At 37.4% G+C, this 26,678-nt stretch overlaps 1 protein-coding gene across 3 annotated transcripts in view; it reads right to left on the bottom strand.

The window, feature by feature from the left end:
- Nucleotides 1–368: 368 nt before the first annotated feature.
- Nucleotides 369–26,678, bottom strand: part of LOC136863995 (uncharacterized) — a 566,004-nt gene continuing 539,694 nt past the window's right edge. For 2 of the 3 annotated variants that reach the window (XM_067140486.2, XM_067140483.2), the window contains one exon: nucleotides 369–1,592. In XM_067140486.2, coding sequence (XP_066996587.2) covers nucleotides 1,549–1,592 — 44 coding nt within the window. In that variant the 3' untranslated portion in view covers nucleotides 369–1,548. Of the gene's footprint in view, nucleotides 1,603–26,678 lie in introns of all 3 variants that reach the window. The other variant, XM_067140484.2, reaches the window with a different exon arrangement.

Here is a 26,678-nt window from a genome sequence, read left to right on the forward strand (position 1 = left end):
GGAATGGCATTACTAGTGTATCTCATACCTTAGTCACTTGCATCTGGTCAAAGCCAAGGATAAGACTAAGACAGGTCAATGAAAGTAACAAAATTGCTCTAGTCTACACCAGAAGACATAGTGCACTGGAAACACTAGGTCCCGCCAGCAAGGTCTTACATATCGTATACCGGTACTGTATATAGTTGTGCACCATTAATTTCAGAAACAGTAATAACCCAACAGCTGTAGCAATATGGATCAGTTTGATCCTTCATTAGCCACCAAATCAAGAATACTTACCTAATTAGGTCATTTTCTTACATCATGAGGTATTTCCCCAATTTATAATTAAGGATGGCAACATCTGAAATCCACTACACACAACATACAACATCTCACATTTTTATTCAGAGTAAAAACATTATACATGCAAGTTTGGAATGTTTCTGGAGTTGAAGAATAGGAAGCTGTTTAGATGATAAAAAACATTTAATTCACATCCAGTGAGTATAGGTATATATTACCTTTACATTTATTATTTTTATTATTATTGTTTTCATTAAATTTTTATTATTGTTTCTTTAGATTTTATAGGGAAGAGTAAGCGTATACAATTGGATGAGTACCAGACCCTTTCTCCTTTACTTTCCCAATAGCAGTCTCTTAAATTCTGGCGTCTATGCAAATTTTCCCAGTCTTAGAAAGCCTGTTGCACCCTGATGGCCCCTTCGTGCATCAATCACAGGTTACAAAGGCTATAGGGGAACTGTTTTCTCACCACACTATGAAGAAAATTTTTGATATAGATCCCTATCGAAACACATTTACAGTTTTTTTTTTTAATATCTGACAATAATTGATCAAAATATATAACAAATTTCTATAAAATAAGACAATAAAAATTTCAGCTAGAGTATTCAAACTTTTCAACTACATCAAATTCCATGACAGTATCATCTTGTCCAACTGGTCAGTTCACTTTTATGGTAGTAAAGGGAATTAAAATAACACTATCACACAATTCAATTAATAGGAGACTAGACATGAATACAACCACAAAATCTCACAAAATTAGTACCACTACATACCAACATTTTGAACATAAATTTTATTTAACATTACATATATGATACACTTATTCTTCACAAATATAACATCAGCAACATTCATATACTTGACACCTTCCAGGAAATTGCAGGGTCAGACAATTAGGCTGGGACTGAACACTGATTAGACACAAGAAAGAGGAGATTCTTCCTCATGTTACTCTTTGAAATGCCATGTAAGTCCAAGTACAAGACTGAGCCAATTGACATGAGAAGAAGGTGCAGTTGAAAAGTCTGATGCTACAAGTTACTGTACATTAGTACAAAATAATTGAATCCTTACATAAATACTTTTTTTTGCAAATATATTTCACATATATACAGTGCAAACAAGTCTATTTCAAGTCAAATACTGGATATTAAAACCAATTCAATTTCAATCTTTACTTTGTACCTGTCATACAAATTTTTAAGTTTCCTGAAGATTTGGCCCATATGAAATGGCAGGTTCTATTAAGTTTCACAATCTTCTTAGACTAGGATAGGTCTTCCCAGCTGGTCCGACTGCAGTTCCCTGCCAACACAGGCCGGGAATAATTCAGTGTTTTCACAGTAAAATGAACAGTATTAATAAATGCACAGAGTGGACATTAATGATCTTGATGACAAGTCACATCCTCCCACAAAATCCTGCAGGGAAACTGATTTACAATTAAACTTTAGAAGGTCAGGGTGAATCAAGGGACCAACAGTGAGAAGAGATGACGACAACGAAAATGACAATGAACAAACTCAACATCTTCACACACTATCATCTTAATGCCTAAGCTCCTCCACATCAATCCCAGTTCTCAAAAATCCATTTCTTCTGAGACAATGCTAAGCTAGTTTCAACTTGCCATCTTCATTTGGAGTAAGGCCATCCACACTAACTGAAGGAGTCGCTTCTGAGAGGTCTTCAATCAAAAAGTACAATGTATAGAATCAGATATAATAAAATATTGATAGTGTTTTAATGTCCCAATAACTATTTTTGACATTTTTCAGAGATGCTAAGGTGACAGAATTTTGTCGTGCAGATGTTCTTTCACACGCCAGTAAATCTACCGACATGAGGCTGACATAACTGAGCATCTTTAAATACCACCGGACTAAACAGGATCAAACCTACCAATTTGGGGTCAGAAGGCCAGCGCCTCAACCATCTGAGCCACACAGCCTGGCTAGAGAATGAGAAGAAAGGTAGCTAATACCAGAAAGGGAAGAGCCAAAATTAAAACCCTTCCTTTGTGTTACTGTTATATTTGTTGTCTTCTAGAACTGGAATACACTTTTCTCTGTCCACCTCTCCCTTTCCTTGCAATTATCTGCCTTTCTCCGTATGCTACACTTCTGAGATGTAGTCCACAGATCTCTCAGAAAGAAGAAACAAGCTCAACAAGGCTTATAACAGATTGAAGTGGAAGAACTGGAACTGATGAGAAGAGAACAAATCAATGAAAATGACAATATATGTATGTATGAAGAGGTGGAGTTTGTTTTGGTCCTTTTATGTTATGTTTGTTCCTATCAGCCTGCTCTCTTGTTCCCACTATCCATACTGGCCTTTCATCTGTCATTCTATTTATCCTCTATGTTATGTTCTTGTCCCCCTTCCTAGCTAATGTCTTTAATGAGTGTAGCCTATAAAGCTTGTGTGTAACTTGGAATCAAAATCATACAAAGTTTAGAATGGGACAAGTTTCGGTGAGCTTCTAGCAGCTTCGTCAGAGGATGGTTGATTAATACAGAGACAGCCAAACATACATTAAGGTATGATCCCAGCAAGCACTATCAAGGCAGTACAACCTCATGTATTATACCTTGCTAGTATAACTTATTTGGCACACTACTGCCTTCTTTGGAAACTGTCCCCTGTAGGCAAGTAAAGATGTTCCATTAGGATTTTACCGTCATATTTACCAAGTATTGTGACTATCATAATGAGCAGCTGAATAACTTTGGTTCTATATAACACCATATAAGGAAAGAAAACAGAGCGAGTTGATTGTGTGGTTAGGAGCGTGCAGCTGTGAGCTTACATTCAGGAGATAACGGTGGATTCAAACAACTGTCAGCAGCCCTGAAGATGGTTTTCTGCGGTTTCCTATTTTCACACCAGGCAAATGATATGGCTGTACGTCAATTAAGGCCATGGCCACTTCCTTTCCACTCCTAGCCCTTTCCTATCCCACTATCACCATAAGCCTTATCTGTGTCGGTGCGTCGTAAAGCAACTGATGATAGCAAACATAATTGGCAGTCATATGAATTTCAGGTAGCAATGGAAGGATATATATAAATACTTTAAGGCAGGAAACAGGTTCCAGGAAGGACATTCCAAAGATAATTAATGAACAAGAGGAGTGTATATGTGAGGACATACAGAAGGACACAAAAAACTTTCATTTCAAAGAAAATTGGCAATGAGATTACAATTAGAATTCTGTGAATAACTTTTAGAAAAGTGCATGGACACATTGATCTCAATTCATAGGTGCTTATAATAATCACAACGGAAATTTAACTACACAGAAAAGATCTTCAGTTCACTTATGAACTGGATAATGGGGAAAAACTAATTAGCTATACAGGGTGTTTCAAAAGTCAACAGCAAAACTTTGGGAATGGATTCCTCATATAACAAGAAGAAAAAAAGCTATAACAATATGTGTCAGGAAATGCATAGTTACCAAGTTTTTCGAAAACATACTGTTACGCAGTGCATGTTGACAAATGCTGTTTGCCAGAGGAAAATGCAAGATGCCAGTTACAAGTGTTACACAAGTAATCAAATTGCAAATCAGCATAATGTGGATCTGAATATCCTTCAACACGTGCAGATGAAGTACAGTGATCTCCAGTTAAGTACGTAGCTAACATCATATCCATGGTTAGTACGTAATAGTGGTGCACAGTGTGCTCTGAAGTGACATGCAAGTACTAGGAACATTAAATGTATTCCATAGCCATTATCAAAGGTGTGTATGGGGTGGTTTGTAATCTGGACAGAGCTTGCGACCATGCATTGACCATGCATTGCATGTAGAGCTTGGCGGATGGCAATACTTTGGAGGTACATCACTTGTTCCAGGTACACTACCCTTTACACGGATTACCAGACCAAAAGACATTTGAAGGAATTCATCGCCGCCTCTGCGAATACAGGAGTTTTTGACATACACCAGGCAGCGGGGAACGGCCAAGAAGTACAACGCCAGAGGATGAGGAAGATCTACTCAACACTTTGGAGAAAAATAATGGAATCAGCACAAGGCAGTTAAATTTGCAGAGGAATGTGACACATGTGATGATCTGGAGACTTTTAAGTGAAAATTTGCTATATCCATACCATCTCAGCGTGTACAAGCCATTTCTCCTGTGGATTATCCTCCAAGAGCAATGTTCTGCCAGTGGTTCCTGCAGCAATGCTGTATGGCGCCCAACTGCACTGCTGTTGTTTAACTCACAGAAGAAGTAACATTCACAAGGGATGGAATCCAGAATTTGCATAACCAGCACGTGTGGGCGGGCACAAATCCCCATACAAATATACAATCGTCTCACCAATGGAGGTTTTCCATTAATATCTGGGCAGCCATTGTTAGCAATTGCTTACTGGGACCCTACGTCCTTCTAGGGAGACTTACTGAGCAGAACTACACAGAATTCTTGCATACTGCATTGCCTGAGTATTTAGAAGACGTGCCACTTGCATCCTGTCGAAACCTGTACATTATACATGATGGTGCACCCACACATTTCAATCTGTCTGCCTGCAGGCACCTGAATGCATATTTTACTGAGTGCTGGATAGGTAGAGGTGACCGATTGCTTGGCCACCCCATATGCCTGAATCGAAATTCCCCTGGATGTTTACCTGTGTGGACACGTAAAGTCTCTCATGTATTCAACTGCTGTTGTGGATGAATCTACTCTCCATGCACGCATTGTGGCAGACTTTTAGATAGTAAGAACTACACCAGGCATTTTTGATCGTATGTGGAATTCAATGACGCAATGAACGGAGGCCTGTATTCAGGCAGGAGGAGGTCTCTTTGAAGGTTTCCTCTGATATGTAACCGAAGTGTACCAGCGGCATTACAGATGTACAGTGCATTTTGTAGGAAAAGTTGGTCAAATAAATGAGTAACAATTGTCCCCTTCAAAAGTGGTAATATTTTATTAGAAAGAAAATGATTTATTTCATCAGTGTGTTGGGACATTATTTTAATCGGCAAGAGGGTGAGATTCCGTATTTCGTGCCAGTACGAGCTAGTCACTTCGCGAACCGGTTTTCCCGACCTACAGAGAGCACGAGGGAGCAGGCTGGAATTCCTGTTATGTGGCCTTCAGACACATGTGTGCTTACCACGTGACACGGCGAGCAGGCAGATCTCAATCGATCAATAAATGGAAAGTCAAGTGACGTAAAACTGGAGCAGCCAATAAAAGTGACAACCTTCACTGGAATTCAACAAATCCACCAATTAGATGTAATTAAGAGACACACCTATGTCTTACGACAGGAAATTAATGGTAATTCCAGAGGAAAATTTGGTAGAGGGTTTTATACTTCTGAACGCTAAATTTGAGCATTACTCTGACTGCAGCAACCGAAGAGACTGGACGTCGTTTGCTTCATCGGAAGACTTTACATTGGAGAAGGCATCGAGGACTATATAAACAGCAATTCAGACACTCGAAAAATTTCACTACGATTAATTTAGGGTTGTTCTAAGATAAGTGTCTTCAGCCAGATTATAAAGCATCGAGAGTGAATCCTGGGCTATTTCTAAGACTTTTTGTTAGTTTCAGCTTTCTACAAGAACTTGGAAGAAGAAAGGTCCTGAGTTCGAGTTTACGGCAAGATGGTTATCCAGCTCCACGAAGAATACTGCAAGTTCCTGTACATCGTCAACGCCTCCATGAGTCACTAAACATGTAAGGCATCGGACATGGGCGAGACTTCGTTCGATGGAAGGTGATGTGACCACGTGCTAGGTCATCAGCCACAATCCAGTTCACACCAGTCACATGAGTATTCTTTAAGAATTCAATTGCTTTCTATCTTTGTAAATATCTGTAAACGTAGCCTTACTTATTCCTTTGGATTTCTATTAGTTTTGCAGTAGTTTGATTTTTCATTCTTCTTTCTTTGGTGAGAGGTAGTTAGAACCCTTGGAATGAGTGTGTGTTTGCTCTATTAGTTAGAAATGAATGTGAGTCATCGAGAGAGACCTTAACTGTCCTAAGAATTTAGAAGACAGGTGAGATAAAAATTAAATGAACCCCGCGTTAATTTTGATTAGTTTTGAAACAATTTGAAAGTTATTTAAAACAAATTAGGACAGTGTTCTAGTGTTTTTCTTCGTGTAGAATTTCATTCTATGATTGTACGACATGTTTATGGGTTCGGATTTATTTAAAGTCATCCGAATAACTTCACACGACAACTTTACGAATGAGATTATGCACGGTCAGGAATATAATAATAATAATAATAATAATAATAATAATGAGTAAAAATAATTAAAGCTAATTACGGGCTAAAATGATTTAATAAGGTCATGAGTTTAATGTTAGTTATTTTTGGAAAGTATTATCGTGTGCTCACTTTATGTAAAGTAAGCCTGGAACATGGCAAATTCTCCGGACGGAGTATCGACGAATTATAGGTATATTTCTGCGCTATGAATTTGAGTATGACTTGCAGATGGGCATTATATTTTGAGTAATAATTTATGCACCCATTAGAGTCAATTTTGGGAAGAGATGTGTCACTGGACATGATTTCTTCGAGCTTCAGTGCAGAATAATTGAGAGCCACGACATTATGATGAATAAAAATAAATGCCGCAACTCATGTACCGTTAGCGCGTATTCTATTATTTTGACCTGTGTTACAATTATTCTATTCGCTAAATTAGGATGATTTCTGTTTAAAATACTCCTTGAACATCGTTGTATAGTTAATTTCTTTGTATAAGTGATAACCTTAATTCTATCACACTCTGAATTGATACCTGGGATGTGTGTGATAGTGTCATCTGGAGAATGATTTCCCTAATTCGCAGTAAAATCCTAAAATTAATAATAATGGGTTAGTGTTCGTGTAAATAATGTTATAATAACGCCGTGTACCCCTGTGTGAATGTGTGATGTGAGATTTGATCCTATTCTGTGTTTTTTGGAATATTTCATGTGCGATTTTGTGAAGGTAATTTTCATTATGTGCGTCAAAGTTTTGACCGACTTGTATTATTTCGCGTGTCCGTAATTGGATCAATTTTGAATCTTTAGAAGATTTTATCGTAATTTAAGGTTGATTAGGGCCTAATTTACTAACTCAAAGTGAATAAGAGAAGGCAACGTCCGTGGACTGATGTCACGAGATTTAATTGTTAGATGTTGTACAGTCACTTTCTGCATAAAATTGAGCAAAAGTTAAGGTGATATAAGTTCAAGTAAAAGTTATTAGAAGAAGTTTATTCAATCAATAATTATATAAACGAAGTAATTGTTGAAAGGAAAGTCTAGGGAAGACTTGCTAATCATAAATTAATGAATTAAATAACTTTCAATAATTTAAATAAGGAGGAGAAAATAGTCATTTTCTTGGAAAATAATTGAAACCCAGGAGGGAAGATTTTAATTTTAATAATTGGATTATCATCATAAGAGAAGGATATTAGATATTATTTTGTTTTCCAATCAATTTTTCAGTAAGTTAATGGTTTCTATATTTATTATTGCAGAAAAGAACAATCATTGAAAATTTATTTGAGCGAGATCCCTCACGAATGAAAGCACGAGGAGAAGATGTTTTTCAAGAATCCAACCCAGATTTTGTTAATTTAATTGTTTTCTTTAAAAGAGTGTTAGTTTAATAAATGTGTAAACCTAATTTAGTCTCCTTTCATTTGTCGCTAGTCCTTCATCTATCCCTGCCTTTAAAATTTTCTGCGCAGCCGATAGCGAACGGTCCACCACTGAGACCCTCGCTCTCCGGCGAGCTGAGCCCGGCATAAAGGGGGCAGGTATAGATTTGGCGGCCAACGTGGTTAGGCCCGATTTATTGGCTGTACCAATAAAAGGACTCGATCTTGTAGTCCAGAATTTGGACAAAAACAAGATGCGGCGACAAATAAAATTTTTCCAGGTTATTTTTGAAACATTTATTAGCCCAAAATTTTGTGGCGAACTACACTCAGGTTAAGTTTAGGAAGGGCCTTGTTGTTTAATTATAAACAAAATCTGGATGATAGTTGTCAAAATTCTTGTAGCGGCTATTTTCCGCATAATTTGGACTTAGGCTGTAGGATTGTATTTTGCGATGTTAATCTTCTCTGAAGGCTGTGACATCAATCCACTTGTGACTGATGAATTGGATTCTGGTATGTGGCCATCGAACTTAGTCCTCCCATGTCTGAATTGCCGTTTATTTCAAAAGAAAGATGAGTACTGTAACAATGGAGGATTTACGTAGACTTTTAGACGGAGTAGTGACAGACTTACAAAATAATTTAAAGCGGGACATGAATGAAAACCAAACTAAACTAGAGCAGAATCTTAATGAATTGTTAGTGCATAAACTTAGTGAAAATAACGAATTATTAGAACAAAAACTCAGTGAAAATAATGAAAATTTAGAGAAAAAACTTAGTGAAAATAACGTATCATTAGAACAAAAACTTACTGAAAATAGTGAAAATCTAGAGAAAAAACTTAGCGAGAATAGTGAGTTAATAAAGAGGGAACTCAAAGACACTATTGAGGAAATCCAAAGCAAGACAGAGGAAAATATCGAAAAGCTACACAGGGACGTTAAATTATTTAACGGGAAGTTAGCTTCAGTTCAAAGTGAATTGGTATCTGTGAAACAAAATTTTTCAAATTTAAAGGGAGAAATCCAGGTTGGAATAGACAATGCCATGTCAGCTATGTCTAATGAATTTAGTGAAAGACTGGCTAAAGTACAAACTGGGATATTGCAAGGATTAGGCAAATATAAGGACGAGGTGCAAGATAAATTTCAAGCGATTGAGGAGAAAATCGATGAGAATGCACAGGACTTAACAGCAACCAAAACAGCATGGTCTAGGAAATTCACTCAAATTTTCGAAACTGTGAAACAGGTAGAAAAGGGCGTTATTGCTGAAATAAAAGTAGCTCAAGTCACCAACTCAGAGCGACTTGAATATTTTTACGAAACGATTGAGGAGACACAACAGAGTTTGCAAACTATGAAAACCTCAATAGATAAAGAAATAGCAGAGGTAAAAGCTAGTTCGGAATCCTATAAACAAGAACTACAGAACGGAATTCAGGAACTCACTAAAGAATTACAATTGCTTAAATTGCAAGGCGAAAGTCATAATATTGTAACCAATACATTGTTAGAGAGGCAAAGTAATTTAGAAAAGAAGGTATCCGGAGAAATTTTATCTTCAACTCTGAAGCAGGACGACCAAATGAATGCCCATAACAACGTAAATGTCACCAATCCAGCTCAAGGATATAATAGCGGAGGAGTAAGTCAACTCAATACGTCAGGTCAAACGCAGATAGTAAATATAATTCGAATGCAGGAAGACCATCCAAAAAAATTTAATAACGTAAAAGGGGTAACTCCCAGGAGTTTTATTAATGAATTACAAGAATATTTTCGGGACAACAAAATACCAGAAGAGCGCCAACTGCGAGTAACGGAAAGATATTTGGAGAATTCTGTATTGACATGGTTCACAGCGTTCCGATATTCATTCGACAATTTCGAAGGATTTAAGAGGGCTTTCCTAGAAAAATATTGGAACACGGACATTCAACATAATCTCAAAACAGAGTTGTACGCTAAGAGGTATGCCTTATCCACGCCAACACGATTTTCAGAATTTTTCTCCAGTCAGCTACGTAAGCTACGAGAGCTAGACACACCACCATCGGAAGCTGAATTAATAAAGGTTATTACCAGGCAACTTCCAGCAGAAACGCAACGAATTATGATTGCCTCAAATGTACAAACCGCAATTCAAGCTGAAGCCATATTGAGACAGCTCGACATGACATCTAGAGAACCACAGAGGCGAAATTCCGGCCAAGAACAGCAAGTTTTCCAAACCAATGTTACCAGATCTGAAGAAAGGAACATTGCTAACCAAGGGAGAAATTGGGGTAGAAATATCGAAGGAAGACAACCCAGAGACCGATCTCCGAGACCAGGACGCCGAGATGATGAAGAATGGAATTATTCCAGACGTAATGTCCGAAGAAGACCATATGAAAACAATAGGGACAGATGGAGAAGAGAACCAGAGAATAGAAGACCTGAGAGACGGAAAAGAAACTGGAGAGAGGAAGAGAGAGAGAAGTATTTGCGTGAACTCCAGCAGTCCAGTCAAGAACGTAAGAAATGGCATCGGGCTATACATGAGCAGGACGTCAACCCTGATATTGTTGGAGCGGAGAGTTTGGAGTACCAAAGAGCAAAACAAAGGGAAGATAAGGAACATTCGGAAGATGATGGGTACAATCAAGGTGCCATCAAAAAAAAAAAACAACCCCTGAATTAGTAGGAGATAGTCTCGACACTAACCCTTATAGTAATAGTGAAACGCAAGAGTGGATTATTGTTCAAATTGATTCCTGGATGACAAGATCAGATGACCTACTCGAGGAAAATCTAGAGTCGAACACGAACTACTTAAAAACACTACCTATAATTTCGGCTAGAATATGTGGCGTAAAAGTAAAATGTTTAGTGGATACTGGATCTACAATTAGTGTCATTTCAACTTCTTTCCTAAATGATTTAAAGGACAGACATGATATCCCGATTATACCAGTATCTCACATTAAAATAAAAGGAATTATCCCGGATAAGACTGTGGCTTACAAACTACAGACACTGTTGGATGTTGAAATTGGAAATACAAAATTTCAGAACGTATTCTTGGCTATGTCAAATATAAAATTTAACATCATTCTAGGAGTTGACTTTTTGACATCTTACCATGCCAATATTGACTTGAATTCCAACCAAATTCTTTTTCGATTGGATGAGACATGGGAAACGGCTATAGTTAATCCAGCCGATATCAATGATCAGAGTGTGTTTCTCATTAATAACGCCTCGACACCGTGGGAATCCGAAGACCAGGAAGCCACAGAAGAGGTAAATCAGGCTCTGGATAATATTATAGAAGAGGGCGACGATGCAACACACCCGTATGACCTCATAAACTCTAAGGTTAACCAAGCTATACGAATAGAAGAAGAAATACCGCAAAATACAGATGAAGATCCAACCTACCACCATGTTTCGACCCAAGTAAATTTACAAGATGAGATTTGTGAAGAATGCCGTGAATTACAAGAGAAGGTAATGGATCAACTTCGACGGCTTGGTGCTGCACTCGAGGCAGACAACGCGAGGCTTCGTGCTGGAACAGAACCCTAAATAGAAGTGACACCTGATTACCACCTAAATTTTCAGGGAACATGTTAATTGGAGATTTCCTGTAATAATGATTCCATCTTCAGATCAAATCATTATTTAACCAAGGGAGAAATATGTCCCCTTCAAAAGTGGTAATATTTTATTAGAAAGAAAATGATTTATTTCATCAGTGTGTTGGGACATTATTTTAATCGGCAAGAGGGTGAGATTCCGTATTTCGTGCCAGTACGAGCTAGTCACTTCGCGAACCGGTTTTCCCGACCTACAGAGAGCACGAGGGAGCAGGCTGGAATTCCTGTTATGTGGCCTTCAGACACATGTGTGCTTACCACGTGACACGGCGAGCAGGCAGATCTCAATCGATCAATAAATGGAAAGTCAAGTGACGTAAAACTGGAGCAGCCAATAAAAGTGACAACCTTCACTGGAATTCAACAAATCCACCAATTAGATGTAATTAAGAGACACACCTATGTCTTACGACAGGAAATTAATGGTAATTCCAGAGGAAAATTTGGTAGAGGGTTTTATACTTCTGAACGCTAAATTTGAGCATTACTCTGACTGCAGCAACCGAAGAGACTGGACGTCGTTTGCTTCATCGGAAGACTTTACATTGGAGAAGGCATCGAGGACTATATAAACAGCAATTCAGACACTCGAAAAATTTCACTACGATTAATTTAGGGTTGTTCTAAGATAAGTGTCTTCAGCCAGATTATAAAGCATCGAGAGTGAATCCTGGGCTATTTCTAAGACTTTTTGTTAGTTTCAGCTTTCTACAAGAACTTGGAAGAAGAAAGGTCCTGAGTTCGAGTTTACGGCAAGATGGTTATCCAGCTCCACGAAGAATACTGCAAGTTCCTGTACATCGTCAACGCCTCCATGAGTCACTAAACATGTAAGGCATCGGACATGGGCGAGACTTCGTTCGATGGAAGGTGATGTGACCACGTGCTAGGTCATCAGCCACAATCCAGTTCACACCAGTCACATGAGTATTCTTTAAGAATTCAATTGCTTTCTATCTTTGTAAATATCTGTAAACGTAGCCTTACTTATTCCTTTGGATTTCTATTAGTTTTGCAGTAGTTTGATTTTTCATTCTTCTTTCTTTGGTGAGAGGTAGTTAGAACCCTTGGAATGAGTGTGTGTTTGCTCTATTAGTTAGAAATGAATGTGAGTCATCGAGAGAGACCTTAACTGTCCTAAGAATTTAGAAGACAGGTGAGATAAAAATTAAATGAACCCCGCGTTAATTTTGATTAGTTTTGAAACAATTTGAAAGTTATTTAAAACAAATTAGGACAGTGTTCTAGTGTTTTTCTTCGTGTAGAATTTCATTCTATGATTGTACGACATGTTTATGGGTTCGGATTTATTTAAAGTCATCCGAATAACTTCACACGACAACTTTACGAATGAGATTATGCACGGTCAGGAATATAATAATAATAATAATAATAATAATAATAATGAGTAAAAATAATTAAAGCTAATTACGGGCTAAAATGATTTAATAAGGTCATGAGTTTAATGTTAGTTATTTTTGGAAAGTATTATCGTGTGCTCACTTTATGTAAAGTAAGCCTGGAACATGGCAAATTCTCCGGACGGAGTATCGACGAATTATAGGTATATTTCTGCGCTATGAATTTGAGTATGACTTGCAGATGGGCATTATATTTTGAGTAATAATTTATGCACCCATTAGAGTCAATTTTGGGAAGAGATGTGTCACTGGACATGATTTCTTCGAGCTTCAGTGCAGAATAATTGAGAGCCACGACATTATGATGAATAAAAATAAATGCCGCAACTCATGTACCGTTAGCGCGTATTCTATTATTTTGACCTGTGTTACAATTATTCTATTCGCTAAATTAGGATGATTTCTGTTTAAAATACTCCTTGAACATCGTTGTATAGTTAATTTCTTTGTATAAGTGATAACCTTAATTCTATCACACTCTGAATTGATACCTGGGATGTGTGTGATAGTGTCATCTGGAGAATGATTTCCCTAATTCGCAGTAAAATCCTAAAATTAATAATAATGGGTTAGTGTTCGTGTAAATAATGTTATAATAACGCCGTGTACCCCTGTGTGAATGTGTGATGTGAGATTTGATCCTATTCTGTGTTTTTTGGAATATTTCATGTGCGATTTTGTGAAGGTAATTTTCATTATGTGCGTCAAAGTTTTGACCGACTTGTATTATTTCGCGTGTCCGTAATTGGATCAATTTTGAATCTTTAGAAGATTTTATCGTAATTTAAGGTTGATTAGGGCCTAATTTACTAACTCAAAGTGAATAAGAGAAGGCAACGTCCGTGGACTGATGTCACGAGATTTAATTGTTAGATGTTGTACAGTCACTTTCTGCATAAAATTGAGCAAAAGTTAAGGTGATATAAGTTCAAGTAAAAGTTATTAGAAGAAGTTTATTCAATCAATAATTATATAAACGAAGTAATTGTTGAAAGGAAAGTCTAGGGAAGACTTGCTAATCATAAATTAATGAATTAAATAACTTTCAATAATTTAAATAAGGAGGAGAAAATAGTCATTTTCTTGGAAAATAATTGAAACCCAGGAGGGAAGATTTTAATTTTAATAATTGGATTATCATCATAAGAGAAGGATATTAGATATTATTTTGTTTTCCAATCAATTTTTCAGTAAGTTAATGGTTTCTATATTTATTATTGCAGAAAAGAACAATCATTGAAAATTTATTTGAGCGAGATCCCTCACGAATGAAAGCACGAGGAGAAGATGTTTTTCAAGAATCCAACCCAGATTTTGTTAATTTAATTGTTTTCTTTAAAAGAGTGTTAGTTTAATAAATGTGTAAACCTAATTTAGTCTCCTTTCATTTGTCGCTAGTCCTTCATCTATCCCTGCCTTTAAAATTTTCTGCGCAGCCGATAGCGAACGGTCCACCACTGAGACCCTCGCTCTCCGGCGAGCTGAGCCCGGCATAAAGGGGGCACAATGCATTTCCGGACACATGTTGTTATAACTTTTTTTTTCTTCTTGTTAGATAAGGAATCCATTCCTGAAGTGTTGCCGTTGAGTTTTTGAAACACCATGTATAAATGGCTGACAGAAACAGGGCACTTCAATTTCACAGACAACACTCTCGTACATCTTCTAGGTGATGTGCATATCAAACGTGTCCAGAAATGGTGTGCTTGCACGACAGGACATCACCTGATTTTAGTCATGGTGTATTTTAATCTGTGAATCGCTGAATTGATAGTGTCTCTAACCACTGACCAGCAAGATCTCCAAATTTATATTTTAAATTGGGCAGTAGCGGCGATAAAGGGGGGTGAGGGGGGCGGTCGCTCCCCCCACTTTGTGGAGAAAAAATAAATATTTTTCCATTTTAGCCACCTAAAACAAGGAATGATAAAAAAAAAAGCAATGGTATGTAAACCCTGTTGTTTGTTACATAATTATTTTTAAATTTCCTCAATCAATCAATCAATCACTACTGATCTGCATTTAGGGCAGTTGCTCAGGTGGCAGATTCCCTATCTGTTGTTTTCCTAGCCTTTTCTTAAATGATTACAAACAAATTGGAAATTTATTGAACAACTCCCTTGGTAAGTTATTCCAATCCCTAACTCCCCTTCCTATAAACGAAAATTTGCCCCAATTTGTCCTCTAGAATTCCAACTTCATCTTCATATTGTGATCTTTCCTACTTTTAAAGACACCATCCAAACTTATTCATCTACTGATGTCCTCCCACGCCATCTCTCCACTGACAGCTCAGAACATACCACTAAGTCGAGCAGCTCGTCTCCTTTCTACCAAGTCTTCCCAGCCCAAACTTTGCAACATTTTTGTAACGCTACTCTTTTGTCGGAAATCGCCCAGAACAAATCGAGCTGCTTTTCTTTGGATTTTTTCCAGTTCCTGAATCAAGTAATCCTGGTGAGGGTCCCATACACTGGAACCATACTCAAGTTGAGGTCTCACCAGAGACAAATATGCTCTCTCCTTTACATCCTTACTACAACCCCTAAATACTCTCATAACCATGTGCAGAGATCTGTACCCTTTATTTACAATCATATTTATGTGATTACCCCAATGAAGATCTTTCCTTATATTTATACCTAGGTATTTACAATGATCCCCAAAGGGAATTTTCACCCCATCAACGCAGTAATTAAAACTGAGAGGACTTTTCCTATTTGTGAAACTCACAACCTGACTTTTATCCCCATTTATCATCATACCATTGCCTACTGTCCATCTCACAACATTATCAAGGTCATTTTGCAGTTGCTCACAATCTTGTAACTTATTTATTACTCTGTACAGAATAACATCACCTGCAAAAAGCCTTATCTCAGATTCCACTTCTTTACACATATCATTGATATATATATAAGAAAACATAAAGGTCCAATAATACTGCCTTGAGGAATTCCCCTCTTAATTTTTACAGGGACAGATAAAGCTTCACCTACTCTAATTCTCTGAGTTCTATTTTCTAGAAACACAGCCACCCATTCAGTCACTCTTTTGTCAAGTCCAATTGCACTCATTTTTGCCAGTAGTTTCCCAGGATCTACCCTATCAAATGCCTTAGATAAGTCAATCACAACACAGTCCAAGTGACCTCCTGAATCCAGGATATCTGCTATATCTTGCTGGAATCCTACAAGTTGGGCTTCAGTGGAATAACCTTTCCTAAATCCAAACTGCCTTCTGTCAAACCAATTGTTAATTTTGCAAACATGTCTTATATAATCAGAAAGAATGCCTTCCCAAAGCTTACATACAATGCATGTCAAACTGACTGGCCTGTAATTTTCAGCTTTAAGCCTATCACCCTTTCCTTTATATACAGGGGCTACTATAGCAACACTCCATTCATTTGGTAAAATTCCTTCATGCAAACAAAAATCAAACAAATACTTCAGATATGGTACTATATCCCAACTCATTGTCTTTAGTATATCCCCCGAAACCTTATCAATTCCAGCTGCTTTTCTAGTTTTCAACTTTTGTATCTTACTGTAAATGTCATCGCTGTCATAGGTAAATTTTAATACTTCTTTAGTATTAGTCACCTCCTCTATCTGGACATTATCCTTGTAACCAACAATCTTTACATACTGCTGACTGAATACTTCTGCCTTTTGAAGATCCTCGCATACACACTCCCCTTGTTCATTAATTATTCCTGGAATGTCCTTCTTGGAACCTAATTCTGCCTTAAAGTACCTATACATACTCTTCCATTTTTCACTAAAATTAGTGTGGCCACCTATTATGCTTGCCATCATGTTATCCTTAGCCGACTTCTTTGCTAGATTCAATTTCCTAGTAAGTTCCTTCAATTTCTCCTTACTTCCACAGCCATTTCTAACTCTATTTCTTTCCAACCTGCAACTCCTTTTAGTCTCTTTACTTCCCTGTTATAATATAGTGGATCTTTACCATTCCTTACCACATTTAAAGGTACAAACCTATTTTCACATTCCTCAACAATTGCTTTAAACCCATCCCAGAGTCTGTTTACATTTTTATTTACCATTTTCCAGCGATCATAGTTACTTTTTAAAAACTCCCTCATGTCTGTTTTATCAGCCATATAGTACTGCCTAATAGTCCTAATTTTAATACCTTCCTTTCTTTCACATTTATTTTTAACTATGACACAAACAGCTTCATGATCACTAATACCATCTACAGTATTACTTCAGTTTCTCTATAGAGCTCATCTGGTTTTATCAGCACCACATCCAAAATATTCTTCCCTCTAGTTGGTTCCATCACTTTCTGAATCAGGTGCCCTTCCCATATTAACTATTTGCCATTTGTTGGTCATGCTTCCTGTCGTTCGCATTACCTTCCCAATTGACATTTGGTAAATTGAGATCACCTGCTACTATCACATTCCTTTCCATATCATTTCCAACATAGCTGATTATCTTATCAAATAATTCTGAATCAGCGGCAGCGCTACCCTTTCCCGGTCTGTACACTCCTAAGACATCAAGTTGCCTATTATCTTTAGAGAAGAGCCTTACACCCAGAATTTCATATTTTTCATCCGTAACTTTTTCGTAGCTTACAAATTCTTCTTTCACCAGAATGAATACTCCCCTCCTACCATTCCTATCCTATCTCTACTACGATACACACTCCAGTTCCATGAGAATATCTCTGCATCCATTATATCATTTCCCAGCCATGATTCAACTCCTATTACAATATCTGGTAAGTATATATCTATTAAATTACTTAATTCTATTCCTTTCTTTACAATACTTCTACAGTTGAGCACTAACAGTTTTATGTCATCCCTACTTGATTTCCAGTTCCCTGTTCCCTTAACACTGCTGCCTTTCTTTCTTTCTTTCTTTCTTTCTTTCTTCTTTATTAATACGTTAAATTCCAGGGTTGGTTTTCCCCCTCGGACTCAGCAAAGGATCCCACCTCTACCACCTCAAGGGCAGTGTCCTGGAGCGTGAGACTTTGGGTTGGGGGTATACAAGTGGGCGGCCCCACCTGCTATGCTGAACAGGGACCTTGTGAGGGAATGAGATATTGGAATGGATAGAAGGGGAAGACGAAAGAAAGCGGCCGTGGCCTTAAATTAAGTATCTTCCCGACATTTACCTGGGAGAGAAATGGGAAACCATGGAAAACCATTTCGAGGATGGCTAAAGTCGGAATTGAACCAAATTAAAAAATTTAGTACGAATACGCAGAACCTAGACATCTTCGTATCGTTTCCTTCCTTCTGTCATGATATTTCTCATATAACTTAATTTTCCTACTTGTTCTCTCCTGTTTCTGTTCTTGTATTTAAATGTATTTTCCTTTGTTTATGTTGTTTATGTAAATATGTGTTATATAGGATTGTACAGCTTTTATTGTGTATATTCGTGTACTTTGTAAATATATATATATATATCTTTCATTTTCGATTAATATCTACTGTACATAGCTCGGATCTTTGTAAGTCAGCGTTATGCTGTTGCTAATCCTGAATAAATAAATGAATAAATAAATAAATAAATTTAAAAATGCTATTTGACGCAGCTAATGGATTTTTCAGCGCCACAGCAAGTAGTGGAGACTCGCACAGCAGCGTGTAGAAGCATGATCACTATATGATGGCACAGAACCTTAGATATGCATATTGAAATAAAATGGCGTATGGCTTTTAGTGCCGGGAGTGTCCGAGGACATGTTTGGCTCGCCAGGTGCAGGTCTTTCGATTTGACGCCCGTAGGCGACTTGCGCGTTGTGATGAAGATGAAATGATGATGAAGACAACACATACACCCAGCCCCCGTGCCAGAGAAATTAACCAATGATGGTTAAAATTCCCGATCCTGCCGGGAATCGAACCCGGGACCCCTGTGACCAAAGGCCAGCATGCTAACCATTTAGCCATGTAGCCGGACATTTGTAACTGTTCCTTCAGTGAAAGTTTTATTGTATAGAATTAAATCAAAATGTCACAAAACTATTATTATTACAGTTAAGATGCTAAATTGTCAGCCTTTACTTCTCTGTCAAAATCTGTTTGAAGAGCACCAAAACTTATCATTTTGTAGCTATTTTATTTTAATTTTGATGTCTACCCTGCACTATATTCCCCAGACCACCAGTACATTTTGTTGTCTGTAACTTTTTTTTGCCCCCCCACCTCTAATTCCCAATCGCTGCTACTGACATTGGGGACAATTAAAGATTAACAATAAAGAGACAAGCAGCAGAAAATTCGGAAAACAAATCAAAGGATGGATGTAAATATTTGAGTGAAATTGATGGGATTCTGACATTGCCAATAGAAGCCTGCTGTTGAAATAATGTAAAGCACATGAAGCATTTGATTTGAATATACAAAAGAAATTACTGTTACACTTTATACTTCCCATAACCCAACACAGGAGAAAATCAAAATTTTCAAGGTTTTTAGCTATTCTAAGAGTATATATATCCAGCAGATAAAATGACCACGAATCTTTCAACTTGTTTTTGCTAGTGGCTTTGCGTCGCACCGACACAGATAGGTCTTATGGCGATAATAGGATAGGAAAGGCCTAGGAGTTGGAAGGAAGCGGCCATGGCCTTAATTAAGGTACAGCCCCAGCATTTGCCTGGTGTGAAAATGGGAAACCACAGAAAACCATCTTCAGGGCTGCTGACAGTGGGATTCGAACCAACTATCCCCCCGATGCAAGCACATAGCCGTGCCTCTAACTGCACGGCCAACTCGCCCGGTAATCTTTCGGCAATTAATGATGAGGGATATACTCAGAACAACTACCTAGTAGGAGAGATTGTAGTACTATGGAATACATTACACAATTTAAAAAAATATATTTTTAAATTGCATAAATGTTGACAATAAGTATCAAGGGAATTGTTTACATCACACCCACATAGTCAGGTCTTAAAGTAACAAAGGAATTGGACAGGGCTAGCATTAGGAAGGAAGCGACCTCGCCATTAATTAAGGTACCAGTACAGCCCCAGTATTTGCCCGATGTGAAGATGGGAAACCACAGGAAACCATTTTCAGGGTGTCAACAATGGGTTCGAACCCACTTTCTCCCGAATGCAAACTAACAGCTACATACCTTGAACGGCATAGCCAACACCCTTGGTGTAAAGAGATTTCCTTTATAGCATCTCTTTTATATTTTTCTAGTCCTATTAAATGTTTAAGAACTTACCATTTTGTACCTTGGAACACTGGGAATATAGATGGGAAATAGCCAAAAATAAATATCTGAAATCAATTTTTATATTCAGAAACCATTCTCCCACATCACTGATGTCAAATGTTTTGTCTTGGATGACAGACAAGCCATGAATCTACAGTACTAACTGATTGTAGCGGACTTTACAGACAAAAAGACAGTTCAGTCATGAGCCTGCAGTTTATGGGGGGTGTGGGGGAAAAGTGACTATTGTAACGTCTGCATCAGGTGCCATATCGAGAGTTTCCATACTGAGATGAGTCCTGTCATCTTCCATCAACAACGGGAAATGTTCTTTGGAAGGCTTTACAAATTTTATAAAATTTCCAAAAATACTATAGGATGGTTTCATCGTTTGAAGACCCAAACCACATAAATGGAGTAGCACCACCAGTTGACTCAGGTGAAGCACCATACAGCATTCTAGGCTTAAAATGGACTCAGGAAATACAAATATTGTTGGAGGATTATAATAAATCCTAGTTGTGCTGACTCCCACAGTTGTTGTGACAAGGCTCTTTGTTAGTGTCTAGAGCTCTTCAGTGTTCCAAATTCATTCCGGTGGAATAGGTCCAAAGCAACAATAAACAATGCCATAATTATTTTACTGAAACTGTTCACGTTGCCTAAACTTGTAGCTCACAGGTTTCTCATGGATGGGTGAGAATGATGTTTCAGGAAACCCCTCATTCATTCCTCTTTAGCTATCTCTTGTTTATTCCATAATATAGGATAATTCTTTTTTTGCTAGCATGAGCAAACTTCTAAGCAAGTTCCTTAATACACTTTCTGGTCAGACAATACTTCAATTTTCATTATTGTTTTCATGTATTTCAACAACAATTTTCTTCAGTATCAGAAAATACTGTACTTTTCTACTGTCTGATCTTGGGTTGTTACAAAAAGTTGCAGCTTCATAGTTTCAAAATGGTAACAAATGTCATTTCAAAATATCTAACTTCACACTGTACACTTTGCAGGCTTGTCTTGGTGGCTTGGTGTCTCAAGGAGCCATAGCTGTTTCAATTGCTTTCTTCAAGACATCTGGAGCCCTCTGGAGGCCCAATATACTTCTTGGTATAATCTCAACCAAAAAAAACAGCCCAAAACAATAGCATCATGTTCTACATTACACAATGTTTTGTAATTCCAAGGTACAATAGGACGCACTTTTCAACAAATTTGGCTCCATAAGCGGGAGGTTGTGATAGTACGCACTATACGTAGAAGTGAGAAACATTTATTATATTATTATTATTTCAGTTGTATATTTTATCATTAATATTTGTAAGCTGGAAGGTCTCCATATGTGGTATGCGTAATTTGTTTTGTACAACGGCTGGGAAAACATTGCTATATTGAACTTGGAAACTTTGCACGAGTCATTTGTATACCCCAGTGTTTGATGAGATGGACTTCTTGTTGTAGTCGGGAAGTTCTATGAATCATGTGAATAGCCCAGAATCACATGAGCTTGTTGATGGTGTAGTCAGAAATCTCCGATGAGTCATGTGAAACACCCCAGAGTTTGTTATTGTCTTGGAACCAAGAAGAAATTCAGTGCGTGGTCTTGACTAGAGGATATACTCATGATTGGATGGCCAGGATGAATCTCGACGTATCATGTGAGAGTTGAGGTCTTTATATACTTCCGACATCACAGCAGAAGTGAACCACACACACTGTACGGGAAGGAAGTAGTGCAGACACATTGTACGGGAGTAAAACTGTATATACGGTACGGGAGTGATACTGCTGCACTATACTGGACTCGACTTCAAACGTTCGTGGCTGGAAAGTGGCTGACCAACAAATTGTGGAGTGCTTACGCATTGGGTATTGTAGCACTTGTGGCGGCCTGGTATTATATGTTGGTGAAAGCTATCTCAGACTTTCCATGATTGATGTTCAGGAATGACAAACGTATGTTGTTTAAATGTATATATCTTTATAACAAGTGTTAGACTCAGTGAACTCAGTATTATGAGGTACAGTATCTGTGTGATATTATAAGTGTGATTATGAGAATCAGCAAGTCGTGTTGATACAGAGACAGTGAAGGGTACTTATCTACATATATGTACATTGTTCAACAGACTAACCGTAAATGGTGGTTTAGTTCTTGCTTTCATTTTCCCACTTTTATCATTGTTGTAAATATGGAGTCTTCCAGTAATATTTTGTGTATTCTATGTATATTTTGGTGTGTTGATGAGGTGCTCATGCATGGATTTTATTGAGAATATAGTTAACTATTTTATAATCAGTGGAGTTATTGATGAACCTAGGTGCAGTTCCTAAATATTTAGCCATTTTCAGAAGTTTAGGTAAGGCCTGTAGCAGACGTACCAGTATGCAGCATTATGTACACGCCCTGGGAGATAAAAAATTATTATGTTCTATCGAAATTCGAGGGATCTATTATGGTGAACTCTGGTGCTCATACTACGGACATTTCAATTTATTATGTGTTTCAGTTATTTATTTATATATTTTTATATATGATATTTTATTATTATTCATTGTTATTTATGAAAGTTACAATTGGCTGCCCAATGTGTGGCTGAATGATTGGTACATCTGTTAGGCTTATAAGCGTAGGTGCACTTGTCAGGTGTGGTTGGAATTCTGCAAACTATGTCAGTGAAGTGTTTTATATGTACGTGATATGTATGTTGGAGTATGAAGAAATGTTGTAGTGAGTCGAGTATTATAAAATTAAGAAATAGAGAGGTTGTTAAAGTTGTTGGTACTATGAATCAGGATAAGAGAGGCCAAAAGAATTCCACCACATTGAGTTTATCTAATTTAAGTGAGAATAGCGAAATGGCTGATAGTAGAAAAGATCAATTGGTGGCAATGATAGGTGAGGAACTGAGTAACCCGTCTCAAACTCAGAATGTAGGGGATCAAGGCAAGGCTTCAATACTCAGTATGCTTAAATCACTACTTAATGAGTTGAAGGGCGAATTGTCCAGTAAGAGTTGAAGAGTGAATTGAGTATTTTAAGTAATGAAATATACAGGATTAATTGTGAATTAAATTCAGTAAGTATGGAATTGTCCAGTAACATTGAGAATCAGAGTAAGGAGTTAAATTCAGTGAGTGTTGAATTGTCTAGTAAAATTGATAGTCTAAGTAGTACTGTGAATGGTAGAATAAATGAATTAAACCAGAAGTTTGACCATCAAAGCAGGGAAATTCAGGAAGTCATCAATAAGGTAGAAGCTTAATGCTTGGAATTGACTGAGAAAATTGAATGCCGATTTAATGTAGTCAGGAAGGAATTTGTTGAAAACAGCAAGGAATATGATAAGAATAAAAACAGTGGAAGATAAAATTGAAGAAATAGAGAGAATTTAAACAAGTCAGAATGTTTTAGCGAAGTGAACAGATCAAAAGACTGAGAAATTGGAAAAAGACCTCAAGTCAGTAGAAGGAAATGCCAGAATGGTAGTTAAAGAAGGAATAAAAGCATGCCATGTGAAGTTAAGACAGGAGATCAGTCAAATCCAAGTAGGTAGCTGTATATGTAGCAGGTACATATCTTGTACAAAGGACTCTGAATTACCCAAGTTTAATGGTCGGCAGTTTAATCCGATGGAATTCTTGAAAACGGTGGAGAAACCGTTTTCCAAGAATCTTGACAATGGTTTGATTGAGTGGAGTAAGGTTGATGAGATGTTTGATGTTGCATTTGTTGGAGAAGCAAGATCTTGGTTTCAAGTTTATAGACAGGGTATTTCGAGTTTGGAGGAATTTAGGGAGAAATTCTGAAGTGAAGCGATTCAGGGAAGGGAAAGGGATCGCATGCTATTTGGCAAGTAGACTTCAGGCAGGTGTGTCTATGACGGAGTACTTCTTGGCGCATGTTCTGATCAGCCAGAATATTGAAGGTCTAGCATTGGAGAGAGATACAGTTCGCCAGATGTTGAGGCATTTTCCTGAGAAGGTCGGATTAGCTGCATGTATGGAGAATATTGTTATGATTAAGGAATTAGAGCAGCTGTTAGAGAGGGCAGGGGAGGACTAGGCAAAGTGAAGGTAGGATATGGAAATAATTGGGGACAAAGTAATCAGCTAGTGGGAGATAGGAATAATCATCATTTCAGTCTTTCTAGGCAAGGGAATCAGGGTGGTAATTCTGGAAGGTGAAACAGACACTCTAATCAGGGAGTTAATCACCAGGAATATTATGGCAGAGGACCTAATCAGGGGGAATCAGAAAGTAGGGGGCGTATGGATCAAAGACCTCCAGATCAAGTGCAGAGACATGATAATAGTGAACAGGCCATGTCATGTAATTTAAACCAGAATTGGACTTCTTAGTTGGGTCAGATAAGCAGTCCAATACCGAAATTCCTATTCACGCGATGAAACAGGTAAGTTATGATTTAGACGTGAAAGAGGAATTATTGTATGACCATGTGTTTTGTGATCAGGGATATTTTCAGAATAGGGGGCATGATGAAAGTAAGGAAGATGTGTTGGGTGACTTAGTTTGTGCTAGTGGTGATGGTAATAGCAGTGTTGTGATCAATGATCATGTAGAAGTTTCTAAAATTGAAAGTGAAGTTTTTCGTGAAGTCGATGAAGGTTGTTTAGTGAGTGATGAGTTCTTACGGAGTATACATCAGAATGAGGATGTTTTTGTTGATTTAAGTCTATGTGAGGAGATTAAAGTTAGGCTGATCATGTGTGAAAATGGTGACTGAGATGAATGAAACTTCTGGTAAGAGAGTCGAGAGTAGCAGTGTTGTTGGCATGAAAGTGGTGCGAGTAGGAGCTGATATGAAAGATGGTGAAGATGGATTAAGTGTTGGGTCATTAAGTGGTAATGATAGCGATGTAATAGTGAATTGTGGTAATAATTTCAGTAATAAAGTGAGCATGAGTGAGAATGGAAGTGTGCGTTAGATGAAAGAAAGTCTATTCAAGCGAGTGTGTAATGTTCTATTTAAGGCTGAGAGTTGTGGAATGATTTGAATGACATGTTGTATGATATCGATGTGGAATGTGTGAAAAAGTATGTGATTAAGTATGTGATTTGCTTGCTTGCATTAATTATGGTTTTTTGGAAGAGAAAACGTAGTGACATTCCCGCGCATTTCAGAAATAGCGATTTCTTTCTTATGAATGTTCTGAATGAAAGCTTGTATGATTCTTGTGCGACTGGATGGGATGAATGTTTGTGTGTAAGATAGAGGGGATTCTAGACGTAGTTAGACTTTAGTACGGCACGTATTCCTCATCTATCGATGCCAATGTTAAGTTTAAATATAGATTTTTTTGCATTTATATCAGGGCCTGTATACTGTGGACAGTAGAATAGGCAAGTGTGCTTATCAGTTAATAACCTCTGATGACAAGGTATTTGCAGGTATAAGAGATAGGATCTGCACCTTGGATGTATATATTATCAATTTTGAATTAAGTGTACATTAGTAAGAAGAAATTGTGTTCAATGATATATGAAACAATCGGAGTTGTTTGTATATAGCCATATTATTATTATTGTTTGGACAAATTGTATATCGCATGTGCGAATACAATGAAGTAGACGCAATGTATATATCTTTGTAGTAGTTTAAGTATTCAGTTATGGCATTCTTGGATTATTTATGAATTTCTGTTTATGGTGAATCATAATATGTGATATCGACAATTTACCAAGGGGGTGTTATGTGATAGTACATATATCACACCCTCGCACTATATGTAGAAGTGAGAGATATTATTGTCAGTATTCGATTTATTATATTATTATCATCATCATCATCATCATCATCATCATCATCATCATCATCATTATTATTATTATTATTATTATTATTATTATTATTATTATCATCATCATCATCAGTATTTCAGTTGTATATTTTGTCATTAATATTTGTAAGCTGGAAGGTCTCCATATGTGGTATGCGTAATTTGTTTTGTACAATGGCTGGGAAAACATTGCTATATTGAACTTGGAAACTTTGCACGAGTCATGTGTATATCACAGTGTTTGATGAGATGGACTTCTTGTTGTAGTCGGGAAGTTCTATGAATCATGTGAATAGCCCAGAATCACATGAGCTTGTTGATGGTGTAGTCAGAAATCTCCGATGAGTCATGTGAAACACCCCAGAGTTTGTTATTGTCTTGGAACCAAGAAGAAATTCAGGGCGTGGTCTTGACTAGAGGATATACTCATGATTGGATGGCCAGGATGAATCTCGACGTATCATGTGAGAGTTGAGGTCTTTATATACTTCCAACATCACAGCAGAAGTGAACCACACACACTGTATGGGAAGGAAGTAATGCGGACACATTGTTCGGGAGTAAAACTGTATATACGGTACGGGAGTGATACTGCTGCACTATACTGGACTCAACTTCAAACGTTTGTGGCT

Source organism: Anabrus simplex, chromosome 2 (genome assembly GCF_040414725.1).
Source record: "Anabrus simplex isolate iqAnaSimp1 chromosome 2, ASM4041472v1, whole genome shotgun sequence".
Lineage (NCBI taxonomy): Eukaryota > Metazoa > Arthropoda > Insecta > Orthoptera > Tettigoniidae > Anabrus > Anabrus simplex.